At 35.8% G+C, this 18,559-nt stretch overlaps 1 protein-coding gene across 5 annotated transcripts in view; it reads right to left on the bottom strand.

Moving 5' to 3' along the window:
* Window positions 1-8,999: 8,999 nt before the first annotated feature.
* The window catches only part of LOC123680049 (superoxide dismutase [Cu-Zn]-like), a 38,081-nt gene continuing 28,521 nt past the window's right edge, over window positions 9,000-18,559 (bottom strand). For 4 of the 5 annotated variants that reach the window (XM_045617702.1, XM_045617704.1, XM_045617703.1 and 1 more), the window contains exons 4-5: window positions 10,331-10,572; window positions 9,000-9,153 (exon numbers count right to left, since the gene is read on the bottom strand). In XM_045617702.1, the coding sequence (XP_045473658.1) occupies window positions 9,081-9,153; window positions 10,331-10,572 (315 nt within the window). In that variant the 3' untranslated portion in view covers window positions 9,000-9,080. Of the gene's footprint in view, window positions 9,154-10,330; window positions 10,573-17,262; window positions 17,655-18,559 lie in introns of those variants that run through there. The other variant, XM_045617705.1, reaches the window with a different exon arrangement.

Raw genomic sequence — 18,559 nt, 5'->3', positions numbered from 1 at the left:
CAGGCTCGTGCCACAAACTTCCACACTCGCGAGAAAAGTTGGACTTTCCCCACTTGTTGCACAATATACTATTCTCCACATGTTGCACACTATACTTTTCCTACAACTGCCCAAATTTCAATAATTCAAGTAATGGACTTGATTCAAATCAAAATGTCCTTCGTTGACAGTATGTGCTAATTTATTGCGTTTCCATAGAAACGACTCAAAAGCCCGATTTCATTGGTCTACCAAGCGAAGTGTGGGCAAAGTGCCGTGAGAAATAATATTTCTCAGAGTATGAGCAATACAAAGTCCATAGCATCCGACAAGATATTGGGAGGCTCACCCAATTTGCAAAAGGTTCGCCGTCTAGAAAATTTCAAAAAATGGTGAATATAATAGTGGATCGTCGCCAGCAACATACAACGTATGATCCAACAACGAAAATGCTCAACAAATTTTAAACCCAATGAAACAAAAACTTAGTGTGTACCGCGATATACTGAGAAGATATAATGAAAACTATAAAAGAAAACAGGATAATATAATTCTTGAAAACTCCGAAAGGAAATTCTAAAGAATGTTAAACGATAACATGTCAGCAACACCAGGAAGTTATCCAAGCGTCGAGGATATTGAGAATTTTTGGACAGATCAACTGGCTACACCGACCCCCTACAACTTCCAGGCCAATTGGATAAGAAGTGAAGAGAAATCCTGCGAGACAATAGAACATATGCCGCATAACGCAGTTTCTATATAAGAATTCCATGAAATATCGAAGAACGTATTAGTCCCTATTTCAGTGCAAATCGATATTAATAATAAAGTATTCAAGTTGCGCTTTTCATTTTCCTACACCTAGTGCCGCACCTCAATAAATCATTTTTTCGCTTTTTGCATGAACGTAGAAAAAATGTTGTATGCAACTCGTGCAAAAATTGTTAAAACAAACATTCACTTTTTGCACTTGTTGCATAAATAACTATTTTGACGACAACTCTTACTCATATCTGTAATGTTAAAAAAAGAAGTTTGATAACAAAGTTTGAAACCGAATTACTCGCAATAATTTTTTTTATTACTAATTTGGTTGTTCTTACCTTATACTGGGTGTTCTCAAATTAGAGTTAAGTAAGAAAATGAGAAATTACTTGTATAATTTTGAGAAAAAAAAGGTTTATTGAATATGAGTCCACAAACGCTTTGCTTTCAATATACAGGTTGTTTCTAGTGTGTCGTTCTTTTTATGATGGTTATATCAATTTATCAAATATTCATTAATCTCCGCTACAGATTGGGTAAATAAATACCAAAACTTATATGCATTCATTAGAGCTTAGTAGCTGGATCTTTATAATAATTTGGATTTTCCTGGTGATAACTAGAGTTTTTTTTCGAAATCGATAGCAGATACGACAAAACTATAACAAACCAAAAAGTGTAGTACTAGACCATAGTTTTTTCTGAATTTTTCTAAACTAACAGCCATTCACCAAAATATAGTCTTGGAGGAAGGAAGCAGGCATTTTTCCAGAAGAAATATCACCCTGTGCATTCAAAATTAGCATATCACATGGTGAAAACTTTAAACTGGAATACCTATGCCCAATTCAAATTAAATATCTTGTGAAGGGAAGGTTATACGAGAAAAAAAACTTAAACTTTAATACATGTATCACAAAACAAAATGTTTGGGGACTCTTTTTCTTAAAATTATCCGGAAATCTGTCATTGTCATCTCCAATTTAGGAACACCTTGTAATTACCCCCAGCATCCCCGCATTTCTACGCTCTTGTCGTGAACTTTGAGTATAGAACAAAAATATTTTATATTCTATGGTCTGTCATTTGTAGATATTCCATTCATTTGAGTGAAAATTCGAAATGAACTGAATTGTAATTTATTGTGAACGTTTGCAGTGTCTAAAATCAGTATTTCCTTTTTAAACGGCACCTGGCAGATAGCGGGAATTCGAAAAATTTTGAAGAGCGCCACCTTACAGAACTCCAGCTGAACACCAAAGCAACAGGTGGATCTCTCAAAAAGTCTGAAACAAAATCGAATCATTGCACACACCAGGTATTCTATGCATCTTAGTCTAAACTACCAGAACATAATATCCGTTTGAAAAGTTGACAGTCTTTGAAGAATTTTAGAGCTTCTTCGATCTGGTCCTGCGAGTTAAGTATATCTTTGATATCTGCTTTCATTCGTGTTTGTTGGCGATTTTACGCATACCTAATGCGTGCAGCGAGTAAGCAGGTGCTCAACGGTTAGACGGCAGTGCTCGCATCTTGGTTGGTACTCTGATGACATTAATAACCATGGGTCAGCTTGGTGTGGCCTATTCTGAGTCTTCTGAGTCTTCTGAGTCTTCTGACCCGAAACAAAAATTCGTTGGATTAACAATAACAATAACAATATTTTATTGATTTCTCATATATACAAAATAGAAAGAAAAACAGGTCATCAAAAAAAAACAAACACAAAAAAAAAATTCAAATATTGACTATAATTATCCCTACTTGAACAATAAAATTCTTCAATGTTGTATGGCTCAATATGTAAAAGAAAACAATAAAGAGACTTCCCGAAAGACTGATGACCATTTAACCTTTGAATGTTTACTGGTAAACTGTTAAACAGTTTAATTCCCATATATGCCGGTCCCTTTTCAGTTAAAGACGAAGAATGAACCAGAAAATTAAATGGATGTATTCTAGTGTTATTAACATTCAAATGACTACAGAAATAATGCTGGTGTTCACATGCATGAACATCAAGATCTTATAAATGTACAATCCATAGAGTGTCAAAATGTTATTCTGTTTGAACTTACCACGACATGATTCTCTGAAATATTACTCTCAAGGCCGATTTTTGCGTTCTCATAACCTGATGAGATCCAGAACTGCTTCCCCAAAATATGATGCCATAACTTAATTGTGAATGGAACATAGCATAGTAAACCGTTTTTATTACATCAACATCTCGGCGTAGGGAAGTAGCGACCCCACCGCCCAAGAACTAACAACTCTTGCAATCAGCCCACCGAGTGGTCGCCGGTAAAAGCGACTCCCCTTAGAATTGCCAACAGCTTCTTATCGAAGGTGGAAGAACAACTAAGGTTTGGGGCTTTCTCTTGTCCCTGAGGTGAGAAATCACCTCAAAAGGCGGAAGAACTAAGAATTGTCAACGGCATGGGAATGCAGAAAGCCACGGGAAACTACTGCATTAAAGATCTACGTAGATATCCCCAGGACATCATTTGTCCACTCTCTTCATCATGGTAAGGAAATCAAGAAATATGGCCCTCAGTCCCGGGCAGGTGTTAAATCACCAGAGGGTGCTAAGAATCCCCCGGCTTAACATGATGAAAAAACGCATAGGTACATGGAACACTCGAACATTATTTGAATCTGGAAAACTAGACAATGCCATCCAAGAAATGACTAGACTTAGACTAGACATATTAGGCGTAAGTGAAACCAGGTGGCCAGGTAGTGGCATATGTCAGAAGAACGGTGCAGTATTTTACTACGCGGGCAATGATGACCCTAATCACCGAAACGGAGTAGGATTTATTTTGACTGATGAAATGAACAAATCCGTTAGAAATGTGGTGGCGTGTTCTGACAGGATAATGCTCTTTCAACTAAGCGCAAAACCTGTCAACATAAACCTGATACAGGTATATGCGCCTACATTTTAATTAATTAATTAATTTTAATGCGAAGGTTGCAAAGGGCTCTGTCGCGGGAGTGTCTGGTTCTTTTGGACTAGGAGAAAGGAATGAACGTGGAGACACACTAATCCGTTTGTGTCGTGAAGAAAATTTAATGATCAAGAACACATACTTTAAACCCCCCCACGACGTCTTTACACTTGGAAATCGCCAGGGGATCGATACAGAAACCAAATTGATTTTTTCCTGGTTAATCAGAGATTTCAGAACAGCATAACTCACGTAATAACATATCCAGGCGCAGATATCGGATCTGACCACAACCCACTTGTCGCAAATATCAGCTTGCGATGCAAAATGCTGAAAAACCCAACAAAAAAGAGAAAACCTGATATAGGAAAAACGCATGAGCCGAACATACGTGAAAATTTGAAACAGGAGCTCAACAGATTGTGTCTGATATCTGACCCCACAACAGAAGAGAACCCCAACGACATCTGGACAAAATTAAGAGCAAACATTGAAGCAGCCACTGAATCCATAATAGGTTATGAGGAGACGACAAAACACAAACCGTGGATGACAAAGGAGATTCTGAGCCTAATGGAAAACCGACGCCTTGCCAAAAACCATCAAGACCGTTATAAAGAAATTAATCGCATTATAAGACAGAAAACTAAAGAGGCGAAAGAACTATGGATCGCCAAAGAATGCGAAGAGGCAGAGAGCCTGCATATACTTCATGATAGTTTCAACTTCCACAAGAAATTAAGACAAATCACAGGAACAAGAAGGAAGACTCCGCTGTCAGTCCTCCATAACGAACACGGAAAACTAATTCTAGAGGAAGGAGAACTGACAGAAACATGGAAGAAATACGCCTCAACTCTGTTTGACGACAACAGGGATAATTTAACAACAATAACACACCAATTAGATGGGCCGGAAATACTTGAAGCTGAGGTAAGGAAAGCCTTAAACACAATGAAAAACAATAGGTGCCCAGGACACGACAACGTCTATGCGGAAGTTCTGAAGCAAGTCAATACAAAACAGCTTACGTACCTATTTAACAAAATCTACGAATCAGGACATATTCCAACTGATTGGCTGAAATCAACCTTCGTCGCTATTCCAAAGAAGAATAACCCTAAGCAATGTGAAGATTTTAGGCTTATTAGCCTGTTGAGTCATGCACTAAAAGTATTCCTGCGTATAATACACGCCAGAATATACAGTAAATGCGAGGAAATGAGCGGGGAAACACAATTTGGATTTGTGAGAGGACTGGGAACGAGAGAAGCACTGTTCTCGATGAAACTTCTCATACAGAAATTCTACGACCAACTGCAAAGTGTGTTTGTCTGCTTCATCGATTACCAACGCGCATTTGACAATGTAAAACATGACCTGTTACTGCGGAGACTGGGTGAGATTGGTGTCGAGGAAAAGAATATCCAAATAATTAGACAGCTGTACTGGAACCAAACGGCTGAAATTAAAATTAACAACACACTGTCAACGGAATCCTTCAACATTTTTAAGGGTGTCAGACAGGGATGTATCTTGTCTCCAATCTTGTTCAATATTTATGTAGAAAAGATTTTTCAACTGGCATGAAGATGAAGATGAAACAAGAGGTATAAAGATCAATGAAAAACCTTTTACCAATATCCGATACGCTGACGACACCGCCATTCTAGCAAATAGCATAGAAGATCTGCAGATTCTACTCAACAAGCTTAACGAGGTAGGCACTGCATTTGGTTTGAACATTAATATCAAGAAAACGAAAATGATGATTGTCAACCGAAAAGATATAAAAGACGCTACTCTATCATTAAATGGCGAAGATATCGAACGAGTAGTTCGATTTAAATACTTGGGCGCCGTGGTTAACGAAAAATGGGACTGCGATGAGGAGGTCAAGCTAAGGATTGGAATGGCAAAGGAAACTTTTTCAAAACTTAAGAATCTCCTGCTTCAGAGAACGCTACCACTTGAACTACGTCTGCGAGTTGTTCATTGCTACGTGTGGCCAGTGCTCCTATATGGGTCAGAAACATGGTCTCTGAAAGTCAAATCCCTTAACCGCATAGAAGCATTTGAGATGTGGACGTTGCGCAGATTGTTACGAATACCTTGGACTGACCATCTGACAAATCAGGAGGTATTGAGACGAGCCGGAGTGGAAAGACAACTGCTGAACATCGTAAGGCAGAAAAAGGTGTCTTACTTGGGACATATCCTACGAGGAGACCGTTACTCTATCCCTAAACTTATTATCCAGGGTGAAATAGAGGGAAGGAGAGGCCCCGGAAGAAAACAACACTCTTGGCTGCGAAATATTAGAGATTGGTGTGGAGTGCAGGATGCAGAGACGTTATTCCGAATGGCGGAGAAAAACATGCTAACTTTGGCAGCCATTAATTGAAGAGATGGGACATTGACCCCAACGTACAAGTTGTATAAGGGACCGGAAGAAGAAGATTAGATTAGTGGCCATAAGCAATGAGTCTCGTCATATCTTGTTTTAACACATTTTTTAAGGTAGGCAGGAAGATATCGCTTTAGTGATATGCTCACCTATTGCACAATGTAATAAATGATGTAACACTTTGTTATGGCAATAAAGAATTATTATCATTATTTTGGTAGGTTATGCTTTCTGGGTGGTAACGATTTGCTCTTTCAGTCTTGAAAATAATACATTGGGTTTTATCATTATTAATCACAAGCTGATTTTCAATACACCAATTCATTTACTCTATCCAACTTTCTCAGAATAAGTAGTTACTCTTCGGCTCTGATTAGGATTCATGACTTGTTTTTTGATCTTAACAAAAAAAAAAATTTAATTAGTTCAAGATGTGTGAAAAAATGTATGTGGACGGATTCTGTAACATTGACGAAAAACTGCATTGCCCAGTAATCGTACATAATAATGTATGCATTTACTTCTATAATAGGTATAGGGTATAGTAGAGTGTCCACTCACTGATTAGGACAATCTAAATTACTCATTTTATTTGTAGATAATGAGACACACAAATATTAACTTTTGTGGGAATGAATGGACAAACATAAATTCACGACCATATTAACCAGTTATCGAACACATGTCCCGCTACTAGAAATATGGCTAAAGTGATATTCCAGTATTCGACCACTCATTTTTTAATGAAAATTAGTATATTCTTCTAGTTTTTGAAAGTGTTATTATCTTCAGACTGCGTTCAAGGCATATACAGCTGAACAATAATTCAAATGAGGAATAACTATATAAACTCACGGAATAAATTTACTCCTTTGCTATTTTTTCCGTTCAACACAACATACGTCGTTAACATCCAACTTTTCAACGGTAGTATGCTTTAAAATATTGAAACATATGTTCCTTTTAATGTTTGCATCTGCGTTTATAACATGGACAATTATTTATTTTATGAATAAGTTATTATTTGTAGATAAATGAAAGTAATTTTTGGTAGTATCCGGCTTACTGGCATAATCACTCTATTAGGTTTCTTTTTTCGATGAACACCATCAACACAAGAGTTTAAATGTTATATTTTTTTATTTTTTTTTATTTATTGGAATATAAAACTGTAAATCAAACATAGTTTGTTATCACAGAGTAACAACTAATTTCTTAATCTATTTGAAATCTCATAAAATATTTTTTCAATTCTTTTTTAAACTCAATAAATGTTTCTCCTTTTTTAAGTGGATGGGTAACCCATTATATGAGTTTATTGCCGAGTGTGTTGGAAGTCTTGACCCTCTCGTTGTTTTGAATATGAAGTCACTGTAGAGATTATTGGCATGTCTTGTACCATACTTGTGCTTTTCAGATTGCTTCCTTAAATTTACTTTAGATTTTAACAAACCCGCATCAATTTTATAAATCAATTTACATTGCCCCTGTTTCACCACCTTAGAGATCGGGAGCACAGGAAACTTTTCATACAAGTAGCTGGTACTGGTCTCATATGGAATATTATGAATGTTCTTAATTGCCCTATTTTGGAGTCTTTGTAGTCTGCTTAAGTTCTTTTTTGTCTTATTTCCCCAAATCGATGACAGATATGTAAAGATAGAGTGTACACATGCATTGTAAAACATGAGTTTGCAGTTTTGTGACATATACGGACTGGCATGCTTTGCTGCGCTAATCAAACTTGAAAGCTTCCTAATTAACTGCTCACTGTGTGAGTTCCAGTTTGATTCCTCGTCAATCACCAGACCCAGGTACCTATAGGTATTAACTTTTTGTATATTCTTATTGTTCAACTTTACTTCAATTTCATTTGTTTTCTTGTTTTTGGCATAAAATCTCACGTATACAGATTTTTTTTTCGTTCAGTAATAGTTTGTGCACAACCATTCGTGAAATTTCCTTAATGTATTATTAATTAAGTTTTCAAGTTCTTTTTCTGATGTGCTAGAGAACAATAAGACTGTGTCGTCTGCAAACATGAAGTACTGCGTGCCCAGGTGTAAGTCCGATATATTCTCCACATATAAAACATATAGTAATGGTCCAAGGACTGACCCCTGTGGGACACCAAACCTTACAATTCTTTCTGAGCTTTTATTCCCATTTACATAATTATACTGTTTACTCCCCTGGATATAGCTTTTTGTGAGGTCAAATGCCGGTCCACGTGCACCCATGTTATAAAGTTTCTCTAATAGTTTTTTATGGTCAACAGTATCGAATGCCTTCTGTTAATCAGCGAACAGGGCTACTACATGTCTTCCACTTTCCATATTTTTTATTACAGCTTCCACCAGGTCACAAGCTGCACCTAAAGTTGCACTACCTTTCTGAAACCCATATTGATTCTCATGGATTGGAAAAAACCTTCAAATCTATTTTTTATTAGATATACATTCAAAATTATAACCTGATCGGATCAGTTGTCACGGAAATATTGGGTTTCCTTTCCAAATATTCTTCTTTAATTTTCTATGGTTGCAAGTATTTATGACATCAGCTTGAAATTTTGCAAGGAGCTCGGAATTGTTATTTTATTTCTATAACCAAAATAGCATTTCTCTCGGTTTGGTGGTCAATTGGGTTTTTATTTTCTTCATAAATTTTCTCTGATTCTGTTGACACGGTCAACATGATACTTCGCAGGTAGCTTGAAATCGTTAATTGAAAATGCAATATTTCGTTGTGATCGAATCTGTAGTTTTGAATTTTTCAGGAAAACAAAACTTTGAACTAAACTTTACATTCGTGATCCGAACCTCTTCTAAGTGAAGGTCATTCCTTTCATTTTTTTAACATAATTTAGTCGATAGTTATAACTGAGACAGTATTTTGCGAAATATATATTTATATTTAAACATCAGTTCGTACATAAATATCAAATTATTTATTTAATTTCAGTCATTTCATTAGTGGATCAGAAGAACTAATATCATTGAAAAAAGAAGAGTTAAAGATGCAGCATAGGAAGAAGATCCGTTCCTGCAAAAAAAATAAAACTGGTAAAAAGTAGTATTGACTAGTTTTGATAACATTAAAAAACTAAAAAACTGTATTGAAAAATTGAATTTATATTCGTCGCGGCTTTTACTTGATGGAAATACATAATAATCAAAAAAAGAAGAATACGATTGAATTCTCATCAACTCAATTCATCTCGCGAAAAGTTCCGAAAACATAGCTTTTCTTAAATATAAGTACACTTTTTTTTAACCATGTCAAAAAGTTTGTTTTGTTGAATTTTGTATTTCTTCGAGTTTGTAATATATCTAGATCTTAGAATATTAATAACATCCGTCACTCCTAGTGTCACCGGGATACTATAGCAGCAGCGTAACATAATTTGATTTATTTCGAAATGATCAATTATTGCTCAAAAATAATTAACTATGTGTGATTTATTTGTGAAAATTTTTTCGTGAATCAAAAAGGTCGATGTTTTTCTCAGTTTAATGATTTAGTATAGTGAAGTTATGAAAAAAGGATTCCTGATAAAACATTCAACAATCAAATCAGGATTCTACACACCTATGGATTCAAGCAAGCCGAAGCTAGCTTGATTGTTGGCGACACTAAACTTCCTGCTCTCTTGTATTCGGAGTCGAGCGCAAATGTTTACTTTCCATTCCTTCTATCTATATTCTAAGATCTAGATAGATTATCATTATTTTTGTCAATGTCTTTTTGCCTCAAATGATTCAAATGTGGTTATCATATAATAGTTAAAATTTTTGTTTGATTTTCATTCTGACTCTGACAGGCCCCTGTGTGATCTTTCAGCAGCTTAAAGCTTGTACGGATGAAGTTTGTAGAAATCCAATCGTGTTCTTGTTCATTCAATTGAAGAGTCAGGTTTTTAATAACCGTCAGAAATTAAACAGCCCTAAGAATAATAAAAAAATCTTCGTTTAAAAAATATTCTCATAATAATCTATTGAATGGTCTTATCTTTTTTCAACTAAGATTTAGAGTTAGAGATTTTTTTGGGAGCTTCTCATAAATAGGGTACAACTTGATCACAGCTACCATAATTGATAATCATAGGTTAGCTCTTTGCTCCCAGAACTATTGGAGCAGTAAAAAAGGATTGTGGGTTATTCCCTATGTAATGTACCAAATCACCTCTTTCTTGCTCAATTAAAGTCAGTTGTTCACTCACTTGATTATGGCGCACACAATTCTAGCCCCAGCGTGCCCATTAGCTGTCGAATCTTCGAAACCACCTCTGCCCATGTCGTCCGGATTTTCATGTATAACTACAGATCTTCCTATGATACTGGTATTTCCAGAAAGGCTGATCATATTATCGAAGAAGTTGAATTGCGCGACTATTCCATTAGAATCGATATTACCAAGATCTCCGACGTGACGATTAGAATCATCTGGTGGTCCATGTGTTTTCTGTAAAAAAAATTGAGTGATAGATGCTATGTAATTGAAGTATTGAAATGGTTTACATGGGTTGTATCATATTAACCATATGGGCTTATGCGTCTAAAGCTGCTGATATCAAATACATGGTGTTATTCATTTTGAAATGTTACCATGAAAAATATTATGTAATAATAATAATAATAATACACCAAGAAATGGCAACTAAATTAACACTAATTCATTCTGAAAAAGTGCCATACTACAAGTACCGACTGGAAACCATCCTGGAAAACGAACGCTATAAACTGTACTGGGATCGTACAGTTTTGACTGATAAAACAGTCCCTCACAACAGGCCCGATATATTGCTAGTTGATAAACATCAAAAGGCAGCAATACTCATCGACGTCGCAATACCCAATAACAACAACATGCGTCAAAAAGAGGTCGAAAAAATTTCAAAATATAGTGACCTCGAATTTCAGATAAAGCGCCAGTGGGAAATGATATCAACGAGAACTATTCCAATTATCATCTCAACAACAGGAATAGTACCCAAAAATCTCAAGAGAAATATCAAGCAACTAAGACTTAGTGAGTATATATGTAATATAATGCAAAAAGCTGTTCTTTTAGGTACTGCAAGGACAGTGATCAAATTCCTAGGAAGCGAAGGACAGGTCCAAGGATCGCGTGTGAGAGGACCAGAAGTTCGACGAGAACCAGGGGGACCACAAGGACCGGACACGACCGAGCTCTACCCTTCTGATATTTTAAATATCTGGGATTGAGTGAATGTTCCTCTTAGCGAGGAGTGAGAAGCCGACGGCGACGGCGAGGAGAAATCCTACGCGTATAGGCAAAAGTCATAATAAGGCCTTTATTTCTTTATAGAAATCTCATTGAAAAAAAATAATTTCCTTTTTCACCCTCTCGGAGATAGAAGGTGAGTTAGGAGGAACTGAGCAGGTATTCTCTGATTTTTTTTCTGAATCTGTGATCATTAAGTTGTTTCAATTCATAAGTTATAACATTGTACAATTTACATATGTTGTATATCTCAAACTTCTTTGAAATGTTGAGGTTCTATGATGAGGACATGTAAGCAAATTTCTATGTCTGATATTAACATTGTGAACATCAGCTCTGTATTGCAACTTATTGAAGAGATAAGGTGGTCTTCTCTTCACAACTATTTTATCGCAAGTACAGAGAGCATGCTAGTTGAAACGAAGTCTCATAGGAAGCCAACTCAACTCTACCAGCTTATGAGATACATGTTCAAATTTTCTAATCCCGAAGATAAATCTTATACAGTTGTCCTCTACCTGTTGAATTCGACCAAGAGAGTCCTGATCCAAGCAAAAGCTATACACAGGGGAGCAGTAATTGAACTTCGATAATACCAGACTCTCACACAGAAGTTTTTTAGTATAGATAGGTAAATACGATCTATGCGGATATAAGATTCTAAACGCTCCATAAGCTCTACCAACCGTATTCTCTACATGCTCGCGAAACATCAGCGACTCATCCATAATCAAACCCAAATTACGTGCACTATCAACGAAAGAAACAAAATCATTCGCAACTACGATTTTGAAATTATCCTTAACGAGTTGTCACTAAATAAATTTAATCATACTTGTACAATGCGTATATCTCTTTGCTAACAATTTTCAGACATAAGAGAGGGAGAATACTAATAGGTACTTGATACTCTCGGTTAGTTTTACTTACTGAACCCAATCACGAGAATTGAATTGAACGTCCATCGTTCCATCCATCCATTCCGAAGATCATCAAAAGTAAAATACTGAACCGAATCATTCAAATTACAGTTCATTTTCTATATTATTTCCGTCCAAGGCAAACATTTAATACTTGCTCGGAAATTTTTATAGCTTACGTTTTTTAAGTTGCAGAAATTATTTTTGTTGGAAAATTATTATGTCCACCACCCAGAGCTTCTCTCGACAATTATAACAGTAATTTCAATCAAACACATGCTTGAATTTTAAATGAGGAAAACAAGGAAAAATATATAAAAAAATTAGAAAACCCTGGGCTCTCTCCGTGGTTTAATCGGTTTTTCACTAAACGTTTCTTCAGAGGTTTTTCGATAGTAGATTGTATCTCGACATTGTATTTCTCAGAACTGGTTTGTTATCGTTCGGATACGGTATTTATACACAAGTTGTTTCTAAATTGGAGGTGAGTAAAAAAAAGAGAGATTCCAAATCAATTTTAAGAAGAAAACATAAATCGGACCGCGTGATGTAGCAGTTTAACGAATCTTCATGAATCTTTGCTGCATATTGGGTAAATAAATGTAGGCTTGGTTAATCGATCGTCTAGAGGTATGATTCGATTACCTGGCCTTTCGTCTTTTTCTCCGTGACTTTGTTGGATTTGTAATAATTAAACTCTTTTGAATTATTTACATCTATTTACAAAGCCACAATTATACAGTACAAACTCAGTATTGAGAAGATCTTAATTACGTCTTAATTACAAGTTTCTCACTACGGTACTGAATTTCGTCTTTAACTCTAGTTTAATTACTCGAAACGTCTTCGATTATCACGTCTTCGTCGTACTTCCAAGTTTTCGGTGTCTCGTCGCTAACTTGTTCGCGACTCGTCTTAATCTAGTCTGCGACCCGTCCTAAACTGTACCGTCTGTACCCGTCTTTGGTTTAATTTGAACTGTGCTCTCTGTCGATTGGAACAACCCTCTCTCGGATATAGACCTCCCTTCTCTCGGTTTGACCACACCCTTAGGGGAAGGTACCATCCCCTAGTCCAATAAGGGTTTTTGCCGTACCGCCCCCAAAGTTCTTCACGGATTCTTAGAAATCGAATATTCTAGAAGGACTGGAACCTGAGAAAAAGATGTAACACATCTGGTACAACCGTCTTGTTCTAGAACTTTTCCAACCCCAGTAAATCTCTTAAGTTTTACAACCGACATGACACATTCTTCGACACCCCGAAGAATTACACATCCTCTTTACATTATGTACAATAACAATTCGTTCCCTGTAAATTCATTGAATTTGTCATGCCCTTGGCACTTGAAGAGACTAATAGGTCTCCACGCATCCGGTTGGCCATCTCAATTATTTACAGGGAACAATAAACTGGATCCTACATAAATACCAAAATTTATAATTAATTTCTTCTCATCAACTGGATCTTTAAAATAATTCTAAGGCTTGTCGGCGTTCGCTTTACGTTGCCGAATTTTATTGCCAATTGGGGTATGGATTATTTTCTTTTCAATTCTCTAATCAGAATGTTGATTTCTCAGAATGGAATGCAAAATATAAGAAAACAATTCCATTTAATCACTTCCAACTGATCCTTCTTTAGAAATATAAGACGTTTTTTTATTTCATACCATATTCCATTATTTTATAATATTCTTCATTTTTAGATGAAATTATATAGTGTAGGGTGTGGGCGCATTTGAATTAAAGATTGGTTAATCATCCGATTTTTTTACTCGATAATATTAAACAAAAAAAAATGTTCAAGCTTTTTCTGAAATCGAAACTGAGCTAGGAACCCGAAACTGCAGTGCCCACTCTAGGGTAGCGCCAAATAATTGAGGGCGGCAATATCTACTTCTTCTAGAAAATCTGGATTACTGAAAGAACGAATTGATTTTTTTTTTGATTTAAATGAATTTCACTAATGATTTTTTTATCAAATTTACTGATCTTTATCTTAGCATAGTGAATATCTGTAACATCTATTCGAATTTCAATAATAGTTCAGTCGCATCATCCAGTTGTTTAATTCAATCATATCAAACAAAAAACGAATTGTTCGAGCGTTATATGCAGCAGAAGTATCTGAAACCTGAATTCAATTGATATATTTTTTCAGTTATAATTAGAAATCAGTTGAGCACGTTTATTGTTTATTACATTCCACTTATCCTGAATCATCTATTGGATTAAAATTCGAATCCATAAAAAATAATTACTCTTAAAATACATTTTTTCCTTCCTAAAATATGAAAAAGTGTGGAGTTCTTGCCACACTGAATCTTTGAAAGCAAATTCACCAAACCAACTTAGTTGCAAAGTTGTCAAACATCTCTTTATTTTTTTCAGATTATATTTTCATGCAATTTCTTGCAACTAGCAAAGTTTCATTATAATTATAGACTTAAGAAGACTACACCGAGAAGGTAATTGATTTGTTCTCTGCAAACAAAATTCAATTTTGTAATAATGTGTATATTTCTGTGACATATTGATATACAGTGCGCGTCAAAATTATGGAATTCATTCATTTTTCCAGAAGAAAAATATTTGGCAACAAAATCGTGAAACATGTCAATTTTCGTTTCACTTTTACCAAATTTTTATGCATTTTTGAAGAATGTTTGTTGGACCCTGTGCCATCCCCATCAACCCTCTAAATTTTTGGTCTTGGTATCTTCTATACAGGCGTGCAAAAATTTTCAAGAAAATTTTTTTTTTTTTTGAAAAACTATTTAGTTCAAAGAGGTTTTCAGTATGTGCTTTTTGTCATGGCTCATTTACTTTGAGACGATGGTACCTGATGAAATTTGTCACCGAATGAGAGTCGACTAATACAGTTTTGTTCATGCACAAATTTCAACCCCTACGAACCCTTTAATGAAGGAAAAAAATGGAGTGACATTGGAAATTTATTTCGTCATTGAAGCACCATCCGGAGAATCATTGTGCATTACAAGATAAGTTAAATTGAATGTTCAAAATGAGCACCATCGTTCTGGATTCAATAATCAAAGCGCTTGACACATTCTTCCTGTACCTTCTGGAGAGTTTCTGGAGTTATTCTACCTACCTCGAACCGTATTCTGTTTTCAAGTCTTTCGATTTTAGGTAGCCCCATAAGAAAAAATCGAGTGGTGCCAGATCTGGAGACCTGGCTAGCCACTCTATGGGACCGCGTCTTCCAATTCCAATCCATCTTTCAGGAAACGCATTGTCCAGGAACTCGCGCATAGTGCGCAGGTGCTCCATCATATTGAAACCATATTGTGAAATTTGGCATGTTTGGGTCACTTCGGAAAAATATTGGTAAGAGCGGGTAAAAGCTCATTCCGGAAGAATTTTAAATTCCTTGCAACGTTGAGGTTTCCAACGAAAAAAAAAGGCCCTATTATTCTGCCGTCAATGATCCCAGCCCATACATTCTTTTTTCTGTGGGTGTTGCGTATGTGCTTCCCCTATCCATTGCGGATTTTCTAGGCTCAAAAACATGGAATTCTGTCGGTTCACTGATCCATTTAGAGAAAACGTGGCGTCATCCGAGAAGACAATTTTTTTGATGAATTGTGGATTCTGGTTCAACGCATCTTGCATGATTTCACAAAGCTAATTCCGTCGATCATGATCATCTCCGTTTAATTCCTGATGTAGCTGAATTTTATACGGGTTATATTTTTCTGCCTTCAAAATGAGTAAAGCAGTCTTCAGAGAACTAGGTATTATTATGTTCCGCTAACTGTCGTGAAGTACTGCGAGAATTATCTTCAATTTCCACCAAGACATTCAGTTTTTGTCTTCAGAGGTTATGGGTAGTCCGTTATTTGGAATATGTCTAACATGTCCGTACTCCGTGAATTTGCTTTCAGTTTTACTGACCATTGGCCGTTGGTCTTTCTGGATATTTGGCGTTAAAAATATCACAAACCTCCTGTTGAGTACGAACTCTATCGCCCCACCCGATCATCATTGAAATTTCAATTCTCTGTTTTTCATTTAACTGAGGCATTTCTTTTCCGATTTTTAAAACAATGAACTCGAATTTGAGCAACGAATGAATGCAACTTGAATCCAAATTTTCTGAAAGTAAGACATTCATCGTATGATACCGGATGCATTTGAACGCCTTATGTTATACATATACGTTTTTTTTTCAGCCATGAGCATGAAAAACAATTTTATTACTTCGAATTGCAAATCTCTACATGGTTGTACCTGGTTACACATTCATAACATTGATGACATTGCGTTATCAGAAATCTTTCATACATACTTAAGATCATAACTGAAGCGCAGTGTTCCACACATTCTAATTTTTCACTTGAGGGCGTTGAAAGTTGTGCTTTAACAAAACTGTAATGGTCGACTTTCATTCGGTGACAAATTTCATCAGGTACCATCGTCTCAAAGTAAATGAGCCATGACAAAGTGCACATTCTGAAAACCTCTTTGAACTAACTAATTTTTCAAAAGACCTTGCCAAAAAAGTACCACATAACCCACTCTCTATTCAAAAAATTAAGAGGGTTGATGTGGATGGCACAGGGTGCAACAAAAATCCTTCAAAAATGAATACAAATTTGGTGAAAGTGAATCAAAAATTGACCTATTTTAGGATTTTGTTGCCAAATATTTTGTGAAAAGATGAATTGGTTCCATAATTTTGACGCGCACTGTATAATAGGTTATTACTTATTAGCACCCTTTTGTTTCATTTATCGAAAAAATTTATTTTTCTATGAAACCGACCTTCCCCGATTATTTTTTCTGGGCTACGGCCATGCCATTCACCGTTAATACACCAAGAATGGGTTGATTAGCGTGTGAAGTAAAACAGTATTGAATCTTTCTGAAATACTTACTTGAAATACATACCAATTCAATATCTATATTAGGAATTGTTTCAAAATTAAATATAAATAGGGACAATATAGATATTAGATCGGTTCATTTTTAAATTATGTTGTTAATTGGGGTCAATCAATTAAGAAATTATTTTAATAAAATTAAAAAAACAATTAAGTATAAAAAACGAGTGTCATGTCACATTGAATAATTTTTCTCGAAGTAAATAGAAAATCGATCAAGCACGACCAATAACTCCACAAGCCAGTCTTCCTCCAGCGTGGCCCGTTGTAAGCGAATCGCTGAAGCCACCTCTACCTAAGTCATCCTCATTTTCGTGCAGTACAACTGCTCTACCAATCACACATGTTGGACCCGACAGTGCAACGAATTTATCTGCTATCGAAAAAATGGCTATTCCAGACTTGTCAGCAATAATATTGCCTAGATCACCAACATGACGATCTTGATCTTCTGGAGCTCCATGATGCTTCTGAAATTCATTATGGATAAAAATTGGTAAAGTTATTCCATAAGGATGAATGACCTGTTTTAATGTTAGAGGTTATATTCTATTTACCCTAGGAAGTTTCAGAATAATAAACAGAATATGTGGAATGGTCAAGTTTACTCATATTTCAATTCTTCAGAGTCGTGACGCATAGAATAGGGAATTCAATTATAAATACTTCATGCTCTAAATTCTACTTAGACAGATTCATCCCTAAATCATGATCGCACTTATCTAATAGCTGCTTTGAGTAATCTCGATGTCTTATTATCTAATTTTCTAGAGGAAAAGCAGCAAAGGCGTCCCTAGCATCAAATTTTGGGGATGTCACCGTTATGGGCTTTAAGTTTTTTGATGGGACCATTTCGTAACTTGTCTGCTTGAAACGCATATTGAGTGTTAGGTGGTTCCTTTTTGGAGGGGGGTCATGACCCGCTTTACCCTTCCCTGGGACCGCGCTTGAACAGCAGGTAACGTTTCATCAAGATGTCATAAGTTCTCGAATTTTAATGTTTGATTTCAAATCACTGTTCAAAAATCAATTTCATCTTGCCATTCGAACGGATTTTCAGTGAGAAAATTTCTATTAAAACTGTATCTTCAAGTACAGAAATACAAAATATTTGGATATTTCACTTCTAGACCTACAGTTGTAAAACCATGATGTCGGCTCTCATCATTATAGGTAAACCCAAACACAAATATTGTTTCTGTCTTCGTTGGCATGAATGTAGTCCTTCATTTGGGTTTCTGTGTATTGTTTCAGTTCTGATTAACCAGGATGGTGATGTAGGTATTAATTGTTCAACCAATTTCCGGAATTATAACTTGGGCTTTTCTATAGTATGAATCATATTAATCATTATCATCCCTTTGTTTTATTCCAA

The sequence above is a fragment of the Harmonia axyridis genome, chromosome 5 (genome assembly GCF_914767665.1).
Source record: "Harmonia axyridis chromosome 5, icHarAxyr1.1, whole genome shotgun sequence".
In the NCBI taxonomy this organism is placed as follows: Eukaryota; Metazoa; Arthropoda; class Insecta; order Coleoptera; family Coccinellidae; genus Harmonia; species Harmonia axyridis.
This window is presented reverse-complemented; position numbering and strand designations above follow the sequence as displayed.